The sequence below is a fragment of the Eumetopias jubatus genome, unplaced genomic scaffold (assembly GCF_037043125.1).
Source record: "Eumetopias jubatus isolate StellerSeaLion01/CBP00866 unplaced genomic scaffold, mEumJub1_p1.0 scaffold_5, whole genome shotgun sequence".
Classification (NCBI taxonomy): domain Eukaryota; kingdom Metazoa; phylum Chordata; class Mammalia; order Carnivora; family Otariidae; genus Eumetopias; species Eumetopias jubatus.
The window spans coordinates 30,613,574-30,640,262 of record NW_028274811.1 but is presented as its reverse complement, the minus strand read 5'-3'; the positions used below and the strand labels follow the sequence as shown (position 1 = coordinate 30,640,262).

At 46.4% G+C, this 26,689-nt stretch overlaps 1 protein-coding gene across 3 annotated transcripts in view; it reads left to right on the top strand.

Annotated features, from left to right (window-relative positions):
• SPOCK1 (SPARC (osteonectin), cwcv and kazal like domains proteoglycan 1) overlaps positions 1 to 26,689 on the top strand; it is a 600,902-nt gene that overhangs the window by 252,595 nt on the left and 321,618 nt on the right. For 2 of the 3 annotated variants that reach the window (XM_028103674.2, XM_088023617.1), the window contains one exon: positions 19,679 to 19,724. In XM_028103674.2, the coding sequence (XP_027959475.2) occupies positions 19,679 to 19,724 (46 nt within the window). Of the gene's footprint in view, positions 1 to 13,377; positions 13,387 to 19,678; positions 19,725 to 26,689 lie in introns of all 3 variants that reach the window. The other variant, XM_088023618.1, reaches the window with a different exon arrangement.

The following is a 26,689-nucleotide window of genomic DNA, read 5'->3' as shown; positions in this document are numbered from 1 at the left end:
GCACAATTTACTACAGTTGGTGGAGAAGCTACCTCTGTGTTGTAGAGTTGTGTGCATGGAAGGAGAAAATCATAGAGAGGCTGGGAGTCGGCCCGGCTTGCCTTGCTGGGGGAGGAACCTCAAGTGCTCTGGGGACCATAACAAGGGGTGCGTTCACTCTCTCTGGGACTGTTGTAGCTCCCTGACTTGTCATTTGGGGGTGACTTTTGTTGCTTGCCTTCTCTCCTTCACCAGAGGGTCTTGTCTTATTGTGCTCCCTCTTGAGTATTGATTACCTCTTGCAAAGGGACTTCCTTTCACATTTAAAAGAGCATTTTCTCAATTTTATGGCTTCTGCCTCACCCCTGTTCCCCGCCCCCCTCCCGTTGCTTCTCTCCCCACGTAGGAACTGCCTAAAGCATAAACAGCTGTTTTCTGGGTAATTTTCCACAGTGGCTTCCACACATTTAGCAGTAGCGGAGGGCTCTGGGAATGATTGCCCTCGCCTGAACCAGCCGTCCATAGACATGACTACAATGGCAGCATGAAGATTGGCTGTTTAGGGACTTCAGTGCTTAGTAATTGCAGAGAGCAATTTGCTTTCTCTCCTCACTAGTGTCTGTCTAGAGACAATTGCAGAAACTTTTAGGGGCATCTGAGAAATCTTGTCCTTGGATCTGGAGATGAAGAAAGAAAAGGCAATGCAGTTTCTTTCCCTGGTTAACTCATTCCTGACAATTTAACTAAGTTTTTCACCCACAGAGGCCTTAGGAAGACAATTATGAGAGAGAGAGAGAGAGAGAGAGTGTGTGTGTGTGTGTGTGTGTGTTTTCCAGTTGGGTAGGATATGAGAGGAAGGAAATCTAGTGGATCCTTTAGGACTCTCCCCCAGTGCTGCCCCTCCAGGGAAGTGTCTCCAAGTGCTCAGTCAAGAGTAGGCCTCTGTATGGCAGGACCTCAGCTTGAGACAAGTTTGGACCAGAAAGTCTGAGCCCAGAAGGTAGAGCGCGTGGCTCAACGCACACGGGTGGTCTGAGGGCTGGGACCCGGCTATCTTTTGCCAGGGAACTCTGGGCAGAAACGTTTGATGCCAAGACAGCCCTGTGGGGCCTTTGTAGGTCCCCCTTATGTGTGGGTTGGGGAGAGGTGAAGCAGTAGGCTTCCATCGCCAAGGTCAGCCACAGAGGCCAGAGCTGCCCTAAGATAAAGATCTGTTCATAATGGAAATGTGTAGCCGTTTTGTGTTTTATGTATTTTTCCCGCCTTTAAATAAAAACTCACTGAAGGGGCGCCTGGGTGGCTCAGTTGGTTAAGCGGCTGCCTTCGGCTCAGGTCATGATCCTGGAGTCCCGGGATCGAGTCCCACATCAGGCTCCCTGCTCGGTGGGGAGTCTGCTTCTCCCTCTGACCCTCCCCCCTCTCATGCTCTCTCTCTCTATCTCATTCTCTCTCTCAAATGAATAAAATCTTTAAAAAAAAAAAAAAAAAAAACTCACTGAGGACCACGTGTGCTTATGGTTACCACAGGTGTGAGTAGCTTTTACTACTGTCTAATAAATAATCATGTTTAAGCTGAATATTAGGAACATTTTTCTGACAGTTTTTAAACTGGTTATTTATTTTCTGGGAGAAATATAACCCAAGATGGCGTGGTAATGAACTGCCGCTGTTGTTACGGGACTTGTTAACATTACGGCAAGGAAGATTTATGTTCCCAGGTACCTTTAAGTTGCAAAAGATTTGAGAATGATGCAGTCCTCTAAAGAGCAGAGAGATAGTGTTAATAAGCCCAAAAGGTCTGGGTTGCTATTGTTGAGTATGTGGTCATAATTTATTAAATATTTTCTCCAATTCTGTTCAGGCATAACTGTTGTGTGGAAGAATGCAAGGTACAGCAGGAAGGCAAGCAACAACCCCTGTCAAATTTGCATCTGGTTTTTAGTAAGGTGGGCCGCCGGTTGGTTAAGGTGTGTGTGCTCACAGAGTGATTGCTTAGGAGCCACCCATGGCCTGCTGGGCTGTGGGTCAGGTCCAAGCTTACGCTGCAGTGGGGGGAAGGGGCGCAATGGTCAGGGATGATTGATGGCTCAGACTGCAAAGCCGTGCACTTAGCATTGGTCTCCCTTCGAATGTGCATGGGTCCTGCCTGCACTTTGCTCCATGCCGTGCATCTTGTTGACCAGACTCCTGTTTGACCCTCTCTCCTCCAACTCCACCCTTCCACACACTCCCCTCCAGGGTGTCTCCTGGGATTTTGGTTCTTCTCCCTTCTCTTCCCACCCTCTGGCTTCACCCAGATCTTAGCCCTAGAGGCTCAGCTTCCCTGGGCTTTGTGAAGGATAGGCCTTTGCTTTCAAAAGAATTAAGCTACTAGTGGCCAAGAGAAGTCATCATTTTTTCACGTGTCAGCTCTCATTCAACCAGTGGCTGTTTGGAGTCTCTGCTGGTTGCTCAGGTCTGAGCTGGGGTCAGCAGAGTGCACCCTTTGGGAGCTGATGGTCTAGGACTTGGTGAGATACCCTGCCGTCTTGGGGTGCTGGCTGATCATGGCATGTGGAAGGAGCCCAGGGCTCTGCAGTTGGACAGAGCTGGATTTGGATCTCTGAACAAGTTAGTGACCTCGCTGAGCCTCAGCTGTGGAAGGTAGCTGACTTCTCCATCCTTGGGAAGTCATTGTGATAGTTAAGAGGAATAATGAGCATCAAGTGCAGAACGTGGTGCTCAGCGGGCCGTCGATGTTGAATGGACATGTGCTACTTCCCATTGTAGGTTGAATATAGGCTTGAGTTGCTGTTTTCTTGAACCGCCCCCCTTAGAAAATGGCAGGACACCAGCACCTCCCCAGGCCCCAGGTCCTTATTCTACTGCCCATTGGGTCTGTTGTGGATCTGTAGCGGAAAACATTCTCACACTGCCCTTGCTCACTCTTCTAGTCACTGTAGCTTTTCCTTTCGTGTCTCTTAGTAGACTCTTTCATTCCCTTTCCCTCTCCCGGCTCATTCTCCATCTTCCTCACCTTCTGCCCTTACCTGGACCAGACTGACCAGATATGCCATAAATTCAGGGGACAGCCAAGGCCCTCTCCCCAAATATTCCTCGCTTTTCTTTTGTCAGATGCTCTGGCAGGATTTTGTCACCTCAGGTGTGGATCCTTCATTGAATGACAGCCTGCGAGCTGTCACCGTCCTCTTGACCTGCCTCTGAAGGAAGGGTCTAGGAGCAAGGTTTCATGAGTGAGCCCAGAGGAGGAGACCATGGGGCACAGAAGCCCTGCTGTGAGGTGGAGGCAGGAAGGGCAGAGGCTCTGAGGAGAAGCCTTGCCTCGATCAAAGCCGCCCATGTTTAGGGAGCTCTGTCCCTGAGGAAAGGTGGCAGGTGCAGCAGTGAACCTAGATCAGATGTTGCAGTTGGATTCTGAAATAGCTTTTCTGGAGGTTCTGCATTTATCCAGAGCATAAATGGTGTAAGGACCTAATACTCCCCAGTTAGTTCTTGGCAGTTTTCAGGGCAGTTCTAGTCAAATGGAAAACCCTGGAATTTCAGAGACCCTCCTCACAAAGGTGGTAGATTTAGTGCAGCATTGCCTGGCGCCCTCCTGCGGTGCTTGGTCCGACACTTGACCCTGCTAAGTCAAAAATAGGCTACGTCACGGCATCCGAGGAGGCTCCATCCCTACCTGACAGGGGGCAGGAGGACTGAGCTAGAAATTTCCTCTGGTCCAAACTATTTTGGGAGCCCCTGTGAGCTGAGGAAGGCACCTTTAATGGCTGACTTAGACCCTGGCAGCTCTCCCCCAAGCCATGATGTCTGTATTATCACCTTATTATGAAGGCATTGCCTCCTTCGTGCCGAGTCTGTTCCCACTGATAGCGGGAGCGTGGGTCCCATCAGGAGCTAATGTAGACGTCCCAGCCAGGATGCCTGCGGACGGTTGGACAGAGTGCAGTGGCAGCCGACAGATAATGAGAAATCCATCACACACACACACACACACACACACACACACACACACACACACACACGCTTGCTTGCAGCTGTGGATCACGTGCATTAAGCTGTGAGTAATGTGATTACTTAAGTGGCATTTTATTTACACTTTCGCACAGAGCGGTGGCTGCTGCTTTTCTAAAGCAGCCATACCTGGATTTCATTCCTTAAAAGTCTCCTCAGAGTCAGGATGGCAGCATCACAAATATACTAATCCAGAGGTGCTGGCAGTCTGAATTGAAAACTCTGTTACCAGGGGCGCCTGGGTGGCTCAGTCATTAAGCGTCTGCCTGAGGCTCAGGTCATGATCCCAGGCTCCTGGGATCGAGCCCCGCATCGGGCTCCTTGCTCTGCAGGAAGCCTGCTTCTCCCTCTCCCATTCCCCCTGCTTGTGTTCCCTTTCTCGCTGTGTCTCTCTCTGTCAAATAAATAAATAAAATCTTAAAATAAAATAAAAAAATAAAATAAAACTCTGTTACTGGCTCAGAGCACAGGACACATGGAGGTCAATTTAAAAATCTTGTTACCGTTGTTTGGTGCTTGCCACGTGCCAGACATTTTGCATACATGTCTCAAATAACCCTTCCAGTCATCCCTGTGGAGAAGGCACATTTGCCCTCCAGTCTGACAGGTGAGGAAACCAGTTCGCAGAGGTTGAATGGCCTGCCCGGAATTGCTTAGGCAGTGGCAGTGTAGACATCAAGAGAAGTTACCACTGAAGAACCTGCCATTGGCTTTTATGCTTTTGTATGTTTCTGATCGGGAAGCCGAGCCATCGATTTCAGCTCCAAGCTGGGTTAAGAGCTGAATGTTGTGAAAAGAGAGATGTGGGGAAAAAAGAGCCCTGAAGCTTTGATGGGCAACACCAGAATAACCCATGCGGTATTGTTCCCAAATAATTCCAGCAGGCAGCCCTGACAAGGTGCCTCCGATTCTAGCTGGGATTTGTGTGTCCTGCTGGTAAATCAGATGAGGTGTCTGAGCCTCGGATGCCTTATTAAGTCGAGCCACAATTTGGGTGAGTTGGCTGGAGCTGTCACTGCCTCATGAGTGAATGTGTGATTTCTGCTGTGAGCCCTGGGCCCTTCTGCATGTTTCTGCCTGGGGCCATGGGCCGTGCGCTGGTGAGTGAGCTGAGGGTCACCCCCTGTTAATCCTGGGTCTTTCATTCCCTAAGAGAGTAGCCCCAATGCCAGGACAAAGGAATAAGTGGATGGTGACCCTATGTGCCAGCCTACAAACAAGCTCATTCTAAGGGTTGTGGTTCCATTCAGCTGCCTGGAAGTGCTCCCGATCATTGTCCTTGGTCATGGCCCAGGAAGCTCTTTGCTGGTACCTCCTATGTCTGGGACATGGGTACATTTCTCACCCTAAGCTGTTGATCTACGTGGATCTTATGCTGCAGATTTCAGTGCTGTGTGAATTTGTGTCCAAATGATTTTACCAGCGTGCCCTAGAGCTTCCCCATCTGTAATGTTACAGCGATGCTGGACTCATTTTCCCTATCCCACAGAACTTTGAATGATTGAATGAGTAAACAGATCAGTGAATAGACAACGTATAAACACATGAAGTAATTCCTGTCAGTTTTTAATGGAAAAATAATAAAGAAGCATCTTCATATTCCCCCAACCATTGATAATCATTTTGATTTTTCTGTTTTTTTTTTTTTTTCCTGCTTACTCTGGGTTGTAGACACTACTCAAAGATGTTGAGATACCTAGAAAATGTGGCCATGCAGCTGACTGAGAAGGCGATTTTAATGAACAGGACCCAGCACCGCTCTCGGGCGTAGCCATCTTGTCCTGAGACGGGCATGTTGGTGCCATGGCTGCCCTTTCTTCTTGCCCAGGCCTCTGAGGAGAAGGGCTCTGGGCCCCGAGATGGTGTGGTTATGGAGTGGATGAAGTAACTACCCTTGCTTCTTTGGCCCTCTTGACTGCTTCTTGGTTTTCTGTATTCTCCCCAAGTCATCATATGTGATTTCTTCCAAGAGTCTCGTTCCCTCTCATAAGAAGGTAACTGAGCCAGAGAATTTGATCTTGGAAATTTTTTTCCTAGAGATGCCCTCTCAGTACCTCTGGGCATCATGTGGAAAAAAAAAAATCTAACTGGGCTCTTTCTTTAATGCTCATAAGTTATTTCATAGAAAGATTTTAAAGACCTAGGACATAATTACTATTTGTGTTCGTATTATGTCCTTCCATTTGGAAGCAAAAATAAAAATCACAGCAAAAGCACCTTACTGCTTTGCTCCATCTTGGATTCCTCTAGTACATTATAGTCCTTGCTACTCTGTGAAAACTGCTGCTACTTTATTTATATAGAGCTTTCAGGCATAGTTGATTATTTGACATATTTAGAATCACTGAATTTTGTGGCTGGAAGAGACTTGCATTCTTATCAACATTCCTGTTATTCCCCCAAATAATGAATGAAAAAAGGGCGTAAAAATTAAGGTGTTACGATGGTTTCTGCCAGCTAAGTGTTCCTCCACAAGAAATAAACGGTCTGTTGAATATGTGTTTTGTTATTATATAAATGATCTCACTTTTTAAAAATACTTTTTATTTATTGGAGAGAGAGAGAGTAGAGCGAGTGAGAGAAAACCCGAGTGGGGGGGGAGGGGCAGAGGGAGAGGGAGAAGCAGATTCCCCACGGAGCAGGGGGCCCGACGTGGGTCCCCATTCCAGGACCCTGGGATCATGACCTGAGCAGAAGGCAGACGCTTAACCTACCCAGGCGTCCCTACATGATCTCACTTGATAATTTCGCCCTAGAGGGTTCTGATTTAAAAAAAAAGATAGGTAAAAGAACGGATGGTTCACCTCCCTCCCTATCCCTGTCCCCTGTAACCTAGTGTGAAAACTTTTCAAGGTTGTGTGGGAGCCTGAACGCTTATCCCTGCCTGAGGGTTGTGAGGGCGCACCTAGGTCCCAGAGCATAGTCATAAGGCATGGCCTTTGTTCTCAGGAAGCTCACCTCCAAAGGGAAAGATGTTTATCTCATAAAGGGAGGGTGGAGCAAGCTGGCTGTAAGTCTCTGTAGGATGAAGAAAAGGGCAAGCCTGCAGACAAGCTGGTTTCAGTTGGGGGTCCATGATGACCGCCATGTCTTAGCAGGTGGATGGCAACTCTTGGTTGATGAGGTTGAAAGAGCCAGGGTGTGAGCTGGCTCTCGTCCCTGGGGTGGCATGCAGAGGTCAGCATGGATCCTCTAGGCATGGTGTCATTGCTCAGCCTTCCAGCTAGAGTGGACAGGTTGTAGTGGTGCCAGCAACCAGCCACGGTAGCTGTTGAGCTTCCTAGTCCCAGAGGAAGGGATGGATGGAGCAGTGCGCTGATGGTGGTTTGGGGAGACCCCGAGCAACACTGGCTGATGTCTCCAGTGTCCTGTCTCTGTGGCTTCACCTGGTGAACGTTCAGGCTTTATTGCCTTTTGGTGCTCATGGCCCGCCGCCCCTGCCGGTCGCCCTGCCTGCAGTACCCTGTTGCATCCCAGCGCATGTTCTCTGCCCGGAACACGGTTCGTCTGTCCAGACCCAGCTTGAGATCCACTGCCTCAGGAGAGTCTGTTCTGGTTTCCGGGAAGAAGGAGTGGCTTCCTCTTCTGTATTACTGTAGCTTTTATGATAATGCCTATTGAAATCACCACATTACCAGGTATTACCTGCTTCATTTGCCTACGTTTCTGGGTCTCTCTCCCCTGGTCGGACTGTGAGCGTCCTGAGGGCAAGGGCTGACTGTTGCTCATACCTGTGTTCTACCACAGGGACAGGTAGGTAGCAAACGTCGCATGAGTAATGACTGTGAACATGCGGAATGGACTTCTTCACTGGTGTCCTTGGTTTCACCTGGGCTCCCTCTAATTTGTCCCCCACACAGTGAGCCCAGCATGCTTTAGAAAACACCAATTTAATGGGGTCATCCTCTAAATGAGCCCTCTCCTGCCTCCCAGTGCCCGAAAGTTTGCTTCTCTCATCAGGCAGCGAGGTCCTCCAGCCTCTGGCCCCAACTTCTTTTGTTGCTTTCACTTGGCTCTGTCTCTATGGGCGCTCCAGGCCCTGAACGAGCATGGCCAGATTGTAGCGATTTCCCTGGGACAGACGTATGTTCTCGGAACAGACCTGCACATGGATCCCACAAAAGAGGGGGCTGGACCCCTGTTAGGGGACTCAGTGCATGTTGCTCTTGGTATGAGGACAGTTTTCTTGCAGCTTCTCTGGGCCCTCTGTCCTGTCCCCTGACATCAGTACATCATCTCTGGGACCAACAGGTCCAGTGAGCAGCTTCCCAAGTGTGGAGCCTGGCTGCAGTGCTCGGTGGTCCTCTGAGTCGCCCGAGTCTACCAGGCATCTTTTTGGCAGCACTGGGGGTGAGAGCCTGTGTTACACCCATCACAGAGCTACGTAAGTGCTTGTTGAGTGAGAAGAAAGGTAGCCTGTCCTTGTAATCAAGTGTTCATTGAACACAGCAGCTGTTGGCAGCATGGGTGCTGTGGGAGTCTTCAGTTTCAGAGGGCTGTTCTGGTGGGCCCCGGTTTTAGCAATGACTGTAACCTCAGCAAGGGGGCCCCCACCCTTCTGCATGGAAGTTTTGTTGGTGATTGTCGAGGTAAATTGTGGCCTCAGGAGTGTGGATCCAGTTTTGGCAGGCTCTCCTGCTCTGATGACCACTTACCATGGGGGAATGTCACTTCAGAAGTTGTGAATATCAGATGAGTGCTCTCAGATCCCGACGCCGACACCATTGGCTTGAAGTGGACAAAAGACATTGACCAGATATATTTCTGGGACATTTTTGCCGGGGGGTGTCTGCTATGGGCCAGAGCCTCGGGACACAGAGGAGGGTGCGCAGGGTGGCTGCTAGGACACTTGGGGACACAGTGAAGGGAGTCTTTATTGCTATGCTTCCCAGATGTTCCCTTGAAGAGAAGAGGCTGAGTGGCAAGGCTGGGAGGAGTTGTAGCAGGCCTAGCTGTGCAGCTAATGAAAATTTCACGCAAAGTCTGTAGCCGTAGCTTCGCAGAGAGCTGGCTGGTGCCACAGTCACCACGTCCTCCATGCTGTGCCTTGATGTTGCACTGGGTACTTCACTTTGAACTGGGCCCCAGGGAGTGCTGGTGGCAGACAGGTACTGGTGCTCAGTCCAGAGCACACAAAGATAGAGGACTTCTGAGGCTGCTTTGTCAGCGCTGATGGCCATGGTTCTGGGTTCTGAAACCCTGGCTGCCATCCTGGGTGTAGGGGTGGATCAGGGAGTGAAGGTGTCCTCCCTGCTTTCTTGGATCCAGGTGTGTGACAGACGGACTTGCAGTCCAATCTCACGAAGACCATGTGATGCAGGTATTTACACTCCCCATTTCACAGACGGGAGAGCTGAGGCTTCAGACACACATGGGGCATGGCAGCAGGAGAGAGGGCCTCTTGGGAGGCCTGTGGTCTATGTGTTCATCTCTCATCTGTTGGTTTCTCTTGGGGGCATCTTCCCAGGGTGGCCAGCTCCATGTCCTCTCTCTGGGGTCTCCAGCCTGCACAGCCCTCATGCCCCTCCCTTCATATGGGGCCACTGAGGTGGCATCCTCTGCTGGTTAGAGCATGATCTTCAGAGTCAGGCAGAAGTGAGTTCAAATCCCCTTCTGCTTTTTATGAGCTACATGATTTTTTTTTCTACCATTATTTTATTTTTTTATTATGTTAATCACCATACATTACATCATTCGTTTTTGATGTAGTGTTCCATGATTCATTGTTTGCATTTAACACCCAGTGCTCCACGCAGAACGTGCCCTCTTTAATACCCATCACCAGGCTAACCCATCCCCCCACCCCCCTCCCCTCTAGAACCCTCAGTTTGTTTTTCAGAGTCCATCATCTCTCATGGTTCGTCTCCCCTTCCAATTTCCCCCCCTTCATTTTTCCCCTCCTGCTATCATCTTTTTTTTTTTTTTACCGTATAATGTTTTATTTGTTTCAGAGGTACAGATCTGTGATTCAACAGTCTTGCACAATTCACAGCGCTCAGCATAGCACATACCGTCCCCAATGTCTATCACCCAGCCACCCCATCCCTCCCCCCCCACCCCTTCAGCAACCCTCAGTTTTTTTCCTGAGATTAAGAATTCCTCATATCAGTGAGGTCATATGATACATGTCTTTCTCTGATTGACTTATTTCGCTCAGCATAACACCCTCCAGTTCCATCCACGTCGTTGCAAATGGCAAGATTTCATTCTTTCTGATGGACGAGCTACATGATCTTGTGTAGTCATTTGCTCTCTCCGAGCTTCCATCTCCGCAGCTACATCACAGTGGTCCTGATGGTGACTATCTCTGGGCTGTCGTAAGGGCTCATTGGACTAAACCAAAGGGCTTAGCACAGTGCCTGGCACATTGTGGCCATTCCCCCATGGTAGCTGCTATTGTTGCTGCATGATTAATATTAATACTCTTACTTTGACTTTTGGGGTTTGCTTTCAGCCATCTTGTGTAAACTTTAATTTGCTGCAAGTCCTGACTCCCAGCACAGCTGTGGTGAGCCACGTCAGGAGGGCTACTTGTTCCTTGGGGTGGCTCAGGCATGAGTAGATGTGGGCTGAGGGTGTTGGGCAGAGCTCCACCTGCAGGTCTCCTGTACAGCTTGGTCAACCCTTCCAAGACCTTTCAGCGTCACCCCACTAGTCCCAGGTTCCCATTTCCACCCGCTTGAAATCACTGCCTGGACAGCTAAAGGAAGAACGAGGGAGGAGTCCATCCCGAGGCCTAGGTTCTTGCCTGGGCAACCGGCAGACAGAAGGGCTGTGTGTGAAGCTGGGATGCTGCGAGGGGTTAGCCTGAGAATGGAAGAGGCAACACTGGAAAGCTCTGGCAGCTTTTGGTGGGCTGCCTCTGGTTTGCTACCCTTGATGGGCCTGACCATTCCTGGGTCACCCTTCATTTCCTGCGATTGAGTTGACCTGTGGCTTCCTTTAGCCAATGAGGTCTAAACATTAGAATCATCTGGGGAACTTAAAGAAAAACCCCAAAGCACCGTGGAGGCCACAGCCCAGTGCAGCAGCCTCTCTTGGCTGAGGCATCCGTGTTTGGAAAGCCCTCCAGCAACCCCAGCAGTCAGCCGAGGATGAGAACTGCGCCTTTGCCCAGGCCCCGCTGGCAGCAGCCCCATGCAGGATGGGTGGGGAGGAAGGAGCAGATGGTAGTTAAGAGCTATATCTTACCCTCTAAAAGGTAGTGTCTGGATATTGATGGAGGAGTAGCCTTCGCAGAAGGAGGTCAGAATCTATTTAACTTGGAATTTGTGCTACTCGGACAAGGCTGGGCCTCATGGCAGCGTAAGTGGGATGTTGTGTGAAGTAAAGGCTCACATGCTGTAAGGTTACAGGGGCCTTGGTTGGTGTGTATCTGTTTTCTCCATGTAATGATGACACAGAAATTTTGCCTGTTCAGAGCAAGCCTAATTCCCTTATCAGGATCTAGTTACTCATAATTGGAACTTTAATTTAATTATATGTAATACTTAACAATGGTTCAGAACTCACTGGTGTACTTTTTCTTTTTTTTTTTTTTAAAGACAGTGTCCCTGAATCTTAAGAGTCTCATGCTCTACCGACTGAGCTAGCCGGGCGCTAGTGTCCCTGAATCTTAGAGAATCTAAGCCTGACCTTTAAACAGAGACATGCCTGGAACTCAAGTTTTCACATTTCACTGAATTTTATTTTTCTCAGCCACTCTTTATACGTGACAGTAATAAAATCGCACGCATTTAAAATATTTCATAATTATCGTTCCCGGGTATACTTTTTCTCCCTGCACTGGGGCCTAATTGGTAAGATTCAAATGCACAAGAAGACACATTATTGCAACTTTAAACATATTACAGTTAATTCTTGAACAACCTGGGTTTGAACTGTGTGAGTCCACTTGTGCGTGGATTTTTTTTTTTTTGATAAAGTACAGTCCTATAAATGTATCTTCTCCTCAAGGTTTTCTTCACATTTTCTTCTCGAGCTTACTTCATTGTAAGAACATAGTATATAATGCATGTAACATGCAAGATATGACCGACTGTTTATGAATTCAGTAAGGCTTCTGATCAATAGGTAGGCTATTAGCAATTAAGTTTTGGGGAATCGGATTTTCAACTGCCTCGGGGTTTGCCTCCCCTCACCCCCGGTGTCGTTCAAGGCTTGACTGTATTTCCACAGTACTATAAACCTTTGGCGGTGGACACCAAAGTGTACATCTTTTATTTACTGAGTAATTGTCCGTGTCTGACAATATCCCAGGTGAGTGGCCATGTTAACATGCATCACTGTGACCCATCCTGTAAGGTGAGTGTGACGTCTTTGTTTTGTAGCGAGGTAAGAGAAAGATAAGGGAAGCTGAGTGGGTTATGTGAGGCCCTGCAGCCAGTGAGTGCCAGAGGCAGCATTTAAATCTCTGTCTGCTTCAGAGCCTGTCCTGTGTAACCTGTCGCCTTGGCCTTTGCCTCCATAGTCCTGGCTGTTTCCCTCTTCCTGGCCATTCAGAAGGTGGCCCCTGGTTAGCATTGGCATTTTGCTCATATGGCTAATAAGGTCAGAGAGGTGGATGGCTTTGAGTCAGGGGAGACACCCCTTGTCTTGGTCAGAGTACACGTGGAGCCTCACATGCCCATTCCTATTCCCAGAACAGTAACCATGTGTAGAGCGTACTTTTGGGAAGGGATCTCAGACTCAGTTTTTCTCTCTGAGAAAAGAACAAGTCAGCTGGTCACTTCCCCCGACTTCAGCTTGGGTGGATGGACAGGGACACACAAAGTCTTGAAGCAGCAGGAACTCTCTGAGGTGATGGTAATCCTTTAATTGGCTGAAGGTGCCATGACAATATTACTCATTTTACTTATTTCTAAGACCCACATTCATGTCTTTCTCAGGTGTTAGACCCCTTCAAGCTATTTTGGAGCTACAAGGCAAAACAGTTTCCTTGCAGAAACATAGAGGGTCTGTTATTCCTGGTCTCTGATGTCATCTCCAGATTTTTACTGAATTTCATCCCTTGGACCGATGTCGCAGGAAATTATTCACTTAAGATTCTCATAGATAGTCATCATGACTGGGTGTTGGGATCTAATCATGATTTTGCTAGCTGTTCTACCATAATGACATGGATCACTAGTGCACACTCAGTTTGCTCCCCACTTGAGTTATTCTACCCAATAACCTTGTATTTTTTTCCCCATGAACTTAATGAATGATGGGACTTTTTCAAGGGTGTGATGGTCTGTGACTTGACAGAAAATATCTTCGTATGACCTTTCTAATGTTATGATGATATGAAAATTTGATGCAATTATCAAAAATGTTTATATTCCTTCCGATTGTTTGATGTGATTCTTTTATTTTTTTTCTCATTTATAATGCTCTCGTACTCAGGAAGTTGAGGTAGGTTTTTGACTTTTCAACTGTATGTAGACATAGCATCCCAATAGTTGCCAAATAAAATGTAAATTTCATTCTTAATCCTAAATCTCAGTGGTAAATATTTGTTTTAGTTCAGTGAACCAGCACTGCACACATTTATTTCTCATTGATATATCCAGGGGATGCAATTTATCAAACACATATAAACAGTCCATTTGCTGCTTTATCTTTTCTCATTAGTTATAGTACAAGTATGATTGTCAGTTATTATCTGTGTTTTACTGGTGTGTTATTTATTGAAAGAGCAGAGCAACTGACATGGTTATTTTCTAAATCATTTTGTCTAGGGCCTGCAGGACTTGATACCAAATGTCAGACCAATTTATCAAAGAATCGCTCTATTCGGGAAGAAAGTGATTTAGAGTGTCTCTATAAACATATACCCACCTGTATTTACATGCTTACCAGTAACAGTTTGGGGAATTTTGCAGGAATACAAAGATGTTAAAGCTGGAACGGCTTACTTCTACTTTATACAATTTGGGTAGGATTTATTGGGTGCTTTTGAGTGATGCCTTGGGGGAATATACAGGTGAGTAAGGTCTTCCTTCCCTGCTCAGAGGTAGCCTAGGCTCAGGTGTGTGGGAGTGATAGATTCACATGCACACAGCTCCCAGTCACTGGTGTACAAGGTTCTCAAGAGTGGGGTCTGTGAGGGAAGCCTGGTGGGGCCTCGAGTCACTGCCCAAGCTGGGCCTCTTGTGGGAAGCACTTCCTTCAGAAGGATTGGATTCCCACTGGGTGCAGCTCTTTGCCAGGGATGGGCAGGATGGGCCTGGTGGAGAGGAGACTGGGAGCACGTCGCTTGCCCAGAGATAGAAACGCAAACAGCTCAGTGATAAGGTTGAATGGGAAGCCAGCTCCTTTCCCAGTAAATAAACGGAATGTTTGGTACCTCCCAGTGGCTGGATTAGTAGACATTTCCGTTGCACACCAATTAAAATTCCAGTCAAATGTCAGATTATACAGCCAATGCACTTAAATAACGTCATCTGGAAATCTCACTTTTCCTGTGACTTCTGTTATATTTTAGAGACACTCTTTCCACCTGCCAACCAGCCCTTCTGCCCCCCTCCCCCCCCCCAGTCAGGTAATGTGAAAATTAACTGAACTACTTTGCACTGAATCCTTTTGAGAGAGGTTTTCTTACAGTCCCTTAGTGGATCTTTTTGTAAAGGTTTTGGGTTCTATAAACGGGAATGTACCCCATCCAGGACCTGCAAACCCGACTTGACTCTGCCTGACCATGCAGGGCAGTGCTTTTCAACCCTTGGCGTTTACCTGCTGAGGGCCCACAGATGACCCCACAGAGGCTTCGCTTCACCTTCCTTCCTTCCGTTGGTGTCCCCGTGGCTCACTCCTGCTTGAGACAAATAAGGCTCCCATTTATTTTCTAGGCTGGGAATCTGTATTATCTCAGGGAATCTCCATATGAAACTGCAGGGTTAGAACAGCGTCACTGAAATACGTATGAAGGAGAAGTGATCTGTTCCATGTGAGCTAAGTGTCTTTGATCTGTAATATTTGGAGCTGTGAGATAAATAATAAATTACATCATCATGTTCGGAGGTGTAAGTTAGGCAGTTGGGTTTCACAAACGGTTTCCATTTTGTTCTCTGCCTCCCCATCGCCTCCTCGGAGTCTGTTTTGACAGTCTGTAGAGCTGAAGTAAGCACCTCTGGAAGAGCAAATCCCTGGGGAATATTTGAGCTAAATTGCATCAGCCACTTTGGGGCTCTGGGATAGTGCAAGAAAAATTCAGGTGCCCGTTCAAAATGGGATGGAACCAGAGATTTTTCCAGTTGGTTATGATCATCCATGACGAAGAGACATAATCACTCAAATTACAGATTTTTTTTTTTTTTTTGCACCATTTCATGTTAGGGAGGCTTAAAGACTTTATTGGAAGATGAATTATAGAGCAGAATAATTATATATAATTGTATAATAATATGCAATATGTGTTCTTTATATATATTTTGAATGGATTTCCTTTCCCATGCATGTTTATCAGAACAGGGTATCACTAAAGTGGTCAAAAACCCAGAGTTAAATTCCTTAGCACTAGTCGCTGGCTGGCAGGACTTTAAAAGGATCCTTTTCTATGTTAGTAGGATATTTAGTGAAATAAATGGAGAAATATGTCATTTTCTGTATCGATCAGCTGCAGAGGATTAAAATAATTGGGGCTGTAATCTTGCCCAGGCTCTGATTCTTTCTCTAACACCAGGATCCCACCACCTTCTTTTTCAGCCTACACAGGTAATGATGTGTCACTTTCTTACTGCGATTTTTATGCTGACTTTTCATGCTTTCTTACTATGGCTTTATCCTGCCTTGAGATACTTCATGATTTCAGATGTAAGTCAACCAACGGGCTCGAGTTTGAGACTCTGTTTCAATTTCTAGGTTCTTCCAGATTTTCACAGTCCCTGAAGAGTTGGGTGATTTTCAAGTATGAAGAGGTGTAGTTAAATGGAATCAGCCTTTCCTCCTCTGGTTAGAATTTGGAGGGAGACTGTTCTCAGGCCTTTCTAGTAGAGGCCTGACATGATACTATGCAGTAGAACCCATAAAATACACATATGCAGTAACACCGCCATCTTTCATTCCTTAGCCTGTGTAATGCACTAATAGGAGTTACTGAATTTAATAAACGGCTATACTTAGATATGCATCTTTCTATTGAGGTTTATGTTTTAAAAATTAACTCTTGCTGGGGTCCTTGCATGTCCTTTTTAAAAGCCTCATCATTAGATGATAAAATAGCCAGTGGAGAGGCTGTCTCAGATGCGCACATCTCTCCCAGCACATTTGATGGGACTCGTCCGGTATGCCTTCCCCTACAGGCTGGATTCCAGCAGCTCACCACTTTCTTGGGCCAGAAGGAAGATGAGGGGCCAGCACTGTGCGAGTTATCTGGAAGGGATTCTGGGGTCCGTGCAGCAGGAGCACACTTGGGTACAGTGCAGAATTGGGGTGGTATGGGGACAGGCACAGTTCTTGGCCCCATGGGAGTTGAAACTCTGAGCAAACTGGCACAGCTGTCCGTGGCACAGGAAGTCCTGGGTCGGTTTTAGGACAACATACGTAGGATGTAGCTCTATCAATTTAGATAGAAAATAAGAGACAGGTTGGGGTGCTAGCTCTCCCCCGAGCCCCCACCTCCAGTCTTGGGCCCTGGAGAAGTGACCAGCCCTGGTATTGATGGAGTATTGGTTCAGTGCTGTGCCCCTCCACCCCCAGACAGTTGTCCTTATGTACCTCGAGCATCCTGATAAGTGGACTTCTGCTATCAGCACATGGTCAGGAGGTGTGGCTCTAGAAGAGGCAGTCTTCTGTCTGTGGCTTTTTCCACTTGAGTGTAGATGCTGCCTCCCTGGGCATTCCTGCACACGTGGAGGGGATGGATGGAGACAGTCCCTGCCTACTTGGACTTGCCCTGTGTGCAGGCCAGTCAGACCCAGCAGGTATGGTGTGGCGGGGTGCTCTTTGTGCCCGGACATCTCAGCCTCCACTTGGCTGCAGCCGTGCCCCTCCCCGGGGCTCCCTGACTATCCCCCAGGTGGGCTCTGGTTCTAGTGTGCTTCCCACGTGTTCATGACCTTGGCCTTCGATAGGGGTTTCTCTTAGCTCTAGCCAAAGAGTTGCACTCAAGGTTTCACCTGCTCCTGGCTCATTGGTTTTTGCTTAGGCCATCCACTTTGCTTAAGCTGAGCAAAAAGCAGTCAGATGCGGGGAATCATTCTCTTCCCGGGCTTTGCCTTGCTGGGCCAGGGGCTGCTGGAAGGACTCACTTTGCATAATGAGTGTTCACTCAAGGTGCACTTTCACATCTTGGCAGCAATTAGGCAGTATTATTACCTTTGCAATCAGTTTAAAATATTATAATGCAGATACCTGCTTTTATGACTGAAAGGCTTTGTATTTGAAACTGTGATTTTTTTTTTTTCCCCAAGAAATTTGTAAAAATGGCCGTTGTAGTTAACCTGGAAAAGTGACAAGGGGCCCAGAAGCATGTTTCACATGCCAGCCAGGTTACAAAGTAGGTGGAAATCATTAGGGAATATTCCCTTCTTGAGACTTGCTCAAACCTTTCTTTGACATCAAAGGAAATATGGCATGTGAAATTAAAGTAAAGGAACTTGTCTCTGGCCCCAGTCCTTCCCTGTGGGACACACATCCTAAGCCTCCAAGGATTTCCATGTATCAGAACAGCATGTTCAAGTAGAAAATATTTCACAAGATTCCCCATTGCCATTGGACAGGACGCTGGCCTCTATGGGAAGAGAGCAATGATGGACCACAGTTGGAAGGATGGATGTTGTTTTTTTCTCCATTAGTGAGGATGGGTTCTTCCTGGGTTAATTCTGCTCATGTCCTCGTGAACAGCAGAATGTGTGGGCAACATGCTTGTGTCTAGGGCTGAGAGCACACTGGCCATCCGACTGAGAAATTGGGTGCTATGTTTTTTCCACCTAGTATCCAGTCCTTAACTTACACTCATGTAATACTGGCTGTATTAAGAAGAGTCTCAGACCACGTAGTTCAAAGGATTAGGATTGTATTTAAAACCACAGGTGGACAGAGATGTGGCAGAGGGCTTGTTTTGAACTTTCTCCTTGATATTTCATGGTGTGGCCTTTGGAGACTTCCTAACCAGATGGGTGAGAAGGTCAGTGATGCCATAACATTAAAGCCAGAGCAAAGTGGGCTAATTCCATGGAGTTAAAAATAATTTAATGCTGAATCCCCAGGATCCAGAGGAACCTGTTCGTGTTTATTCATGCTCTGGAAAATGGAATCTCTGCCCAAGAAGCAATATGTTGTAATTTTACTCTAAATCCAGTTTCCTAAAATCTATTAAGGGCTTAGGTGAACTCAACAAGGATCTAATAAAGCCAGGCAATTGAACGACACAGAGGCCGATAAAATTCACGGGAGATCGTGTTGGAGATAAACTGCAGCAGGAGACAGCGTGGACAATAATTTAAACTAATTGTGCACTTTGATGTAAATTAACTTCTCAGGAAGAGAAATTGAGGCCTCCTTGTAGGCAGCTCTCTGAAACTGTCTGCAGCATGCAGAGTACCTGCCAAAAACACATGCAGCAAATAATACTCGGCTACATGGAGGAGGAAATTAACTGAAAAGGTGCACAAGCCCTAAAATGGTATGGGGATGATGAACATGGGTGAAGCCTCTTCTCCTGGCAACCTGATTGCATGGACAGAGTGGGTATGCTAGGGGACAGTGCGGGTGGCTGAGTGCTCAGCTGGGGGCGGGGGGGCGGAAGATAAAGAGCAGGCAGCAGTTAAGAAGGAAAGGTTATTAAAAGTGGAGAAGAGGGGCGCCTGGGTGGCTCAGTCGGTTAAGCGGCTGCCTTCGGCTCAGGTCATAATCCCAGGGTCCTGGGATCGAGCCCCGCATCGGGCTCCCTGCTCGGCGGGGAGCCTGCTCCTCCCTATCCCTGCCTCTCTGCCTACTTGCTCTCTCTCTCTCTCTCTCTCTCTCTCTCTGCCAAATAAATCAATAAAATCTTTAAAAAAAAAAGTGGAGAAGAGGTTAATGTAACCTTGAATAAGTGAGTGGCCTAGACCCTGGGAATTTCAAAGTAACGAAGTGTCTAGCCTTAGAGCATAAATTGATACAAGCAGCATGCAGGAAAGACATGGTTTTGAATTGACCAGATTGGCCAGCCTTTGTTACTTTATTGTTACACACCTAGAACGAATGGTAGGAAGCCCAATGCATGCCTGTGGTTGATTCTAACATCGGAAGGGCCAGTCTTTTTAACTTTTGTGAGCCTTGGAAAACTGGAACTGCACACCACGAGTTACATGTCTCCACATGAAAGGGATGTTGACAGTTGAAATTATCAGCTGTTACAAACACAGAGGCTTAATCATAAGTGAGGGCAACAAGGCATCACCTGTGGGATAATTGATAGCAAATCCAGCTTGCACTTAGAAGGTGTCTCGGTTTATCTGTCAAGCCAAGAAGAGCAGGGTTGTTTCCATATTAGGCTGAAATGTTTTTACTGTGCCTGGTGTTTAATCCATACAGTTTGCAAAGACAAGAATTTGAAAAGTAAATTGATATTTTTGATTTTACGTGAATGGGGAAAGATTTCTAAACCGTGTGTGTTTGCTTTTGTGTTTTGGGAGGTAGGGAGAAAGGCAGGTTTTATGCAGTTATGTGAGAAGCTTTCTGAAATCTGACCTTCGTTTTCTATTTTTTTTTCCTTATATAGGATGATTATTTCAGAAACTGGAATCCCAACAAGCCCTTTGACCAAGGTAAAGGATGCATTATTTCTTGTTGTATATTCCATGGGAAATGCAATGTCATTTTTCGTTCCTTGCACGCTGAGTTACTGTTCCTAAGAAGGCTGGGGAGCTGTCTTAATTGACTGACTTGGGGGCCTGAAATGACTATGGTGATAGAAATGATTTTGTCAGTTTGGTTATTTGTCTGAGATTACCTAAGACAGATTCTTAAAAATGTATTGAGTTGACTACAGTCATTGGATATTCTTGTTTGTTTGTTTGTTTGTTTTTAAACACCACCACTACAAAAGAGTAAAACGCTTATCACAGTAACCTGGTGAGTTGTTGGGTGGAATCCAGTGATTTCTTTCATGGAACAGACTGCCTGGAAAGGCTGTGCAGTTGACTTGAGCTATAAAATGCAACTTTCTTTCTAGAAACAGGTTAGTCCCAGGAGGCTTTCAAGGGCAGTAATAATTTCATTTATTAAATAACTTCTTCATGGTTTCTAAAGAGAAGCTTGTTTCTGAGCCTGCTCACTGACCACTTGGGTATAAGGTTGGTCCTCAGGGGGCTCTTCGCACTTGCACCAGTGAGCATAAAGCCCGTCTCCTGATGGCCGTTGTAAATCACCACCACGGTGCTCCTGTGAGTTATTTAAGACACACCGAGGAACTGCTGTGAATCACGTCCCCTGTTCCTGCTGTTCCATGTGTGGCTGCTCTTGGCCACAGAACTGGCTGCTGAAAATGATGCTAGATTGTACCCGAAGTACGTGTATGCAATTAATTCCAAAACCTAGAGGAAAAAGATTACCGACCACGTGTCAAAGTTTCACGCTTTTGAGGATGAGCTTCAGTTCTGTGGCTTGAGTGTTTGACGTGATCCCGATGGTTGCCCTGACAAAAAAGAAATCAAGGAAGGCATTGACACGTAACCCGGTAGAAGATGCCCCTTTCTCCTAACTCCTTTGTCACTTTATTGGGTCCCTCTGCCCCCGGACTCTGGGTTTTTGTTTTTATAAACAAAATTGGTGTTAAAATTTCTACATGTGCATTTTAGCTCATGCCTCTAAGTAGGGCAACATTGTATTCATTCATACATGCGTTCATTCATTCTCCAATGTTGAATACTCACTGTGGACACAAGCACCAAGCCAGGTTCTGGGAATAAAATGAAAAAGCTGTGGTTCCCGCCCTGGGGGAACTCAGAGTAGAGCGTAGGGAGGTAACCTGGGCAGCAGTTTTGGTGGGATGTGTTCAGGGCCGTCATGCAGGCATGTGCAGGGCACGTGTTGACTCTGTAGGTGGGGAATTTACTGTGTGTTGCGTGCATCTGGGGAGCAGATGCCAGGAAAGGCTTTCCTTTGCAGATCAGTCTGGGCTTATCCATATCTTAGGCTCCACGAGCCTCTCTCCTTTGCCACTTTACCAATGACTGAGTTGTCACAATAAGCTACATTAAAGCATACGAAGATATTTATAATTTAATTGAGAAATTTTCTGTTGAGAATGATCAAAATTTCTAAATATTTCTTTTGAAAGGGTACACCTTCCTTTCAGAGGAATGCTCAGATACAGAGCAACACATTGTCTGTCTATGCCTGACAGATGAGCCCTTCCGTAAACATTCCTACCAGGATTTTGCTTACAGAGGTCTCTCAACTGATAGTGGCAATGGACTCATTGTTTCCAGCCCTGAACCAGAAATGGGTTCTTGTCCTTTGCGGATCACATGTTGTCTGAATAACTGCCAGATTGACTCTGCCCCCAAGACTTGCAAATACTTAAACCAAACAAATACTTAAACTTCCCTGGGAGAAGACATTTTCATTTTTACTACTAAACACTGGAAAAGATAAATACTTGAAGGTGGGCATCATTTGCCACTTGGGGATGTATATGATCACTTGCCTTGATTTGGGGGTTAATACAGAAACTTTAAGCATCAAAAAGAGCATGATATTTAAATCTGCTAAACCAAGAAGCCCAAAGAAGGATTTTTCTCTTTTAGGAATGGTGGCAAGCATATCCAGCAGATTCCCACCCCGGCTCCCTCTTTTTCTAGCTCTGCAGGCATGAAAACTGGATCTGCTTAGATAAATCTTCCTTCGATGAAACCTCCTGACTTTATGGGGTATAACTGAGGACCTTAGCCGAGAAGCCCCGCTTTGTAGCTCAGGTGTAGCTGCTGTTGGCTATTTATATCCAGAGCCATGGGGAGAGCAGGCAGAGCTGAGAATAGCCTTCACTTAAAATATCAGCCCCAGCAGATGTCATCAATTCCATTGTGTGCTGCTCAATAAAAATGGGAGGTTACTATATCAGTGCTGACACCACTTGGTGAAATATAAACCATAGGCATGGAAGATACAGAGCATTTCATCTTCCAGATAATAGGAGAATTGCTGAACTCCAGTGAAAGTTGTCAGCTGCAGGGAGAAGTCATTTCCCCTCCTAAGCTGAAAAAGAATCAAACATGGTTTGAGTGGTTTTGCGGTTGGGGAAAACTTTGAGTTGGTAGAAATAGAACTTGTTGAAAAACATCACGGGGTTTCATGTGACGATTACACCCGGGCATGGGGGTGGCATGGGGGTGGACGGCACTTCCCGATGGTGGTGGGGGCGAGGTGGGCTTAAAATGCAGGGAAGAAGAGGGGAAGGAAGGCGGGCCATGAGGGATTCTGGTAGAGGATAGCCGGAACGGTGGGGCTGAGGCAGGTTTTGAAGGACACTTCATACCCATCTGTGAAGTTTGAACTTTGTTTTCTTGGCAGTGGGGAACCAGAGAAAGGTTTTCAGCAGAGGAATGACGTGATGAAGGCAGTATGTTAGAGGACTTCATTTGGTGACTCAGAAGCTGTGATGAGGAGCCCAAGTCATAGCTGCTGAATGAAATCCCTCCTATGGGACTCTTGCGTGACTTGTCCGTTGCCCCTTCCATCGCTTTGGAGCTTTGGTCTTTGGCTGTGGCAGCTGGTTAGACTTAGCATTCAGCCCTGGAGCTCGATCTCTGAAATGCCCGTGTAGCTCCGGCTTCTTTTAGGTGTTGGTGCGAGTGGTTAGGACACTCATAGTATTTAAGAAGTAGTTACTTAGCTGGAATTGTACTCTCTGCTTCGGGATATTTACCGAACTTGGAACAACAGGGCTTCATAGAGAGCACTTACCATGTAATTGACTCGAAGGCAGTTAGAAGAAAAGTACCTCACTTGGTGGTCTCCTTCCGAGAGACTGAAAATGGCTTAAACTTGTTATCTTAAAGTGAATCATTAATGTTTCTGTCAGTGGAGTATAATAGCCATCAACCTCAGGCTTTTCTAAGAATTCTTTGTGAGATTTGGGTAAAGTAGTATATCCCCCCCTTTTTTTTATGTGATAATGATTTAATGCCAGATCTCCTCACAGAAGGGACAGAGAGGAGTTCAGAATTGAAGGCAACGATTACTCACTCAGGTGAGACATTGCCTTTGTGAAGTCCACAAAGCTAGACGCCCTGCGGGGAGAGCTGGGCGGGATGCCCAGTTGGAGAGGGCACGGGCTATTGCAGATGGTTCTTGTCTTGCATGGGCAGGAGTGGAGGCCCTGAGGTGGCCCTCTGCAGAAGGCTGGTTGAGGCTGTAGGGCTTGGGCATGTTCCCAGAGTTTTGGGTGGCCTCTATCATCATTCTGCCCTTTGAGCATATTCTGTCGCCTGGCCCCTAGCAAACCTGGGTGCACATAGTAGGTGTGGAGCAGGTATGAGGTTTATGTTTTTGGAAGTGGTGTCTGGTCCAGCACAGTGCTTCTCTAAGAAAACAGTCCTTGGTCCAATAAGTTTGGGACCCACATAAGCTCCGTGCTTCTCCTGAAGATTCACAGGGCTCATTAGCTGTTGAAAAGCGCAGAAAAGTCTTTTGGTAAAGGCTTCCATTTAACTTCGCATTTTTCTCAATTTGCCTTTGACTACGTGCTTTTGTTTTTATTTTTTCACTCCACATCTGTCAGGTACCCAGAGAAAGTAGTATGTTCTGTGGGATGTGTTCCGGTCAGTGCGGTGTGGGGACTTAGGGTTTGCAGTCAGATTCACCACGTTTGGAACTTGACTTTGCCGGCTACCAGCTGAGCAGTTCTGGGCAAGTTGCTTCACTTCTGTGCTTCGAAGCCTTCCAGTCTGGCAGCGGCACCAGGAAAGGCACTGGGAGGATGAAATGAGTTAATGTTTGGCATACAGTAAGTGCTCCGTAAGTGCTGCGTCAGCAAGTAATTGGTCTTTTTCATTCCCTCTTCCTCCTGTTTACCTGTCTCTCCCTGTTGGATACATCCTTTCCCACTCAGGTTTTATTTCTCTCTTCCTTTCTTCCCTTCTGGGGGCCTTCAGAGTTGTGATGCTCTGAAGCGCTTGGGGTAAGTTGGAGCCTGCCTGTTTTACACCAGGCGGGTGGGTCATTGCAGTGGTGCACCCCAGATCCTCATTTTTTGGGGCTGAAGAGGTTCAGGCTCTTAATATGTTCCTTCCTTCCTCCCGTCTATCTATAAATGGTCATCAAATGCTCTGTGTTTCAACCTGCTGTGCTGGATAACAGGGACCACACTTATTGTGGCCTTTCTGTGGGACACTCCCCATTATCAGTCAGTCGTAAGCCATCCATCTAAGGTCTTAAGCATCAAGAGCGTGTAAGTACTGGGAACGGGGGCGCTGGGGGCTGGCAGCAAGAGCCAGGGCTGGTGGGGGTGCGTCGGGTGAGGAGTGCTGGTCTCAGAAACTGGGAAATCCATAAGATGTCAAGTGTTAATACAAGTGACATAGGTCAGTGTTAGTTGAGGTGACATTTTCTGTTACAACTTGGCCTCACTCAGTCTGTGCCTGTGGTGTGTGGATCAAGCTCCCTGTGCTGTAACCACCAACCTTTGTTAGTAACAGCCACCTTCAGTGTGATAATAAAGGTGCTGTCTCAGGGGTTCTCTTTTTCCTTAGAGTGGGGTGGCTGAGGAAGGTTATCCAAAGGGCTTGGAGCGGAAAGGAGGAGACAGTTTATCGAACCACAGTGTTGTGTTAAAAGAATAAAAGGTGTTGCTTTATGTCATAGAATAGAGGATGAACAAGAAGCAAAATGAGTTCTAAAAAGTTGTTTCAAAGCTTCTTCACCAGTCTTTTTTGAAAAAGAAATTTGAAGCTTTCATCACAAAGTTTTTGCTGAATAAATGGTTTTTTGTTGTTGTTCTTGTTGCATTGGGAGATTGGGAAGGTAATTTATGCATATAACGAATAGCTTACTTTTAGAATAGAATTCTGATTACTTGAAGAAGTCCTAAAGTGATGGAACATTAATTAATTGAGGTTCTGTCCTGTAGCCACGGTCCACCCAGAAAGAACCCACCGATTTATGTGGGTATGAAGTTCCGTTCGATGAGACAAGCCTTTTTAGGACAAAGGGCTGAAGGGAGATTTATCATGGAACTTTTTGAAACAAGCGAGTTCCTTTAATGTGGAATAAATGGATGTTTTAGATGGAGTGTATAGCTGTTGGTTTTAAGGATAATGTTTTTTCTTCTGTAGTGAATACTAATCGTTCTTCTTGAGCAGCTTTGGCTGTGACTAAATCTCCGATGATGCTGGTGATCTTCAGAGCAGAATATGAACTTGTAGAAATTGATCTCCAGATAAAAATAAAGCTCAGAAAGTCAGGGGCCCGTTTCACTCGTGCTGTTCACTTGAATCAAAGAAAAGAAGAAAACCCTTGGCCTTTGACTTCCCATCTATTATACCAAGATTCCCAACAAGCTCAAATTCTGACCAAAGCCTTGAACTGTTTTGAAGCAGAAATTCTAAGACTCAAAAGGAGAAAGTCCTTTCCATGTTCCGGCTGTGTTTCTGGAACCGGAGCCCCATGGATTATGGCGGCATCCATGTTTTGTTCCAGTTCTAAAGGGGGCTCCAGGGGAGGCAAGGTTGCTTATTTATAAAATGATTCTTCAGAAGAGGATTTTTTTTTTTTTTTACTCTAGATTAATCTAAAATTTTACATGCTAGGCTTAAAAGAAATCTTCAGTCCCCACAGCTTTCCTCTTGATGTGGAATTTAACCTCACCCCAAAAAGAGCCTCTGATTTGCATTCATACGGCCTTGAACATTTCTCAGTGTTTAAGGATCTGTTCACCTTATCTGATCGCTGGAGCTGCTGATTTTTGGAGGCAGCTGGCTTGGTTTGTGTGAGGCATCTTAATAATTTTCCCCTGGTCGTCTCATGTCTGGTCCGCTTGGTTTCTCCCTCTTTGCCTTTTGCGTGATGTCGCTGCGACACTTTCCCCTAAGTGGCAGTCGCTCTGACCTCCCGGGAGCACCTTTCCCACCCCAGACCTTCCTGCTCTGCACTGCCCCCTTTAGCTTCCTTCCTTTTGCCTTCCCTTCTTCTCTTTCCTGATTGTGACAATAAAATAGTTACTGTTTTTTTTTTTTAATTTTCAAGTATTGATTTTTAACTGTTCGAAGTCAGTTCTGCCAGGGAAGAAACAGAAAACTGTTAATTTACATCTTGGTGGGCTGCCGCTTTTTACTCAGCCTATCTGCTTTGAAGTTAGATCAAGTTAAAAGTCACAACTTTCATCTCTGGCTGCCTTGGCCTGTTTGCTTATTTTAAAGAAATAAAACATCACATAAAAGATAGAAATCCAATGGGTGCCCCTTCTTGCTGCTTTTCCCTAAGGTGCCACATCATTAATGTACTTTTCTGTCCATGTTCTTTCACTTTTAGGTCATATGGGGGCGTGTCTCCAGACAAGATGTTACATTACATGTTGGGCCCAAGAAATAAATGTTTCCTTCTCTAACCTGTTCATTTCACTGAAAATTGTTTCTGTGGGTCTTTGGTGTGGTAGTTGTAGATCTAGTTAATGCCTCTCTGTTATATTGCCTTATACTAATATGCTACCATTTATCTGCTATTCCCCCATTGGCGGACATTTATGCTGCTAGTTTTGCTATCGGGGCTGCCTTTTCTTAGCATTTCTAACACA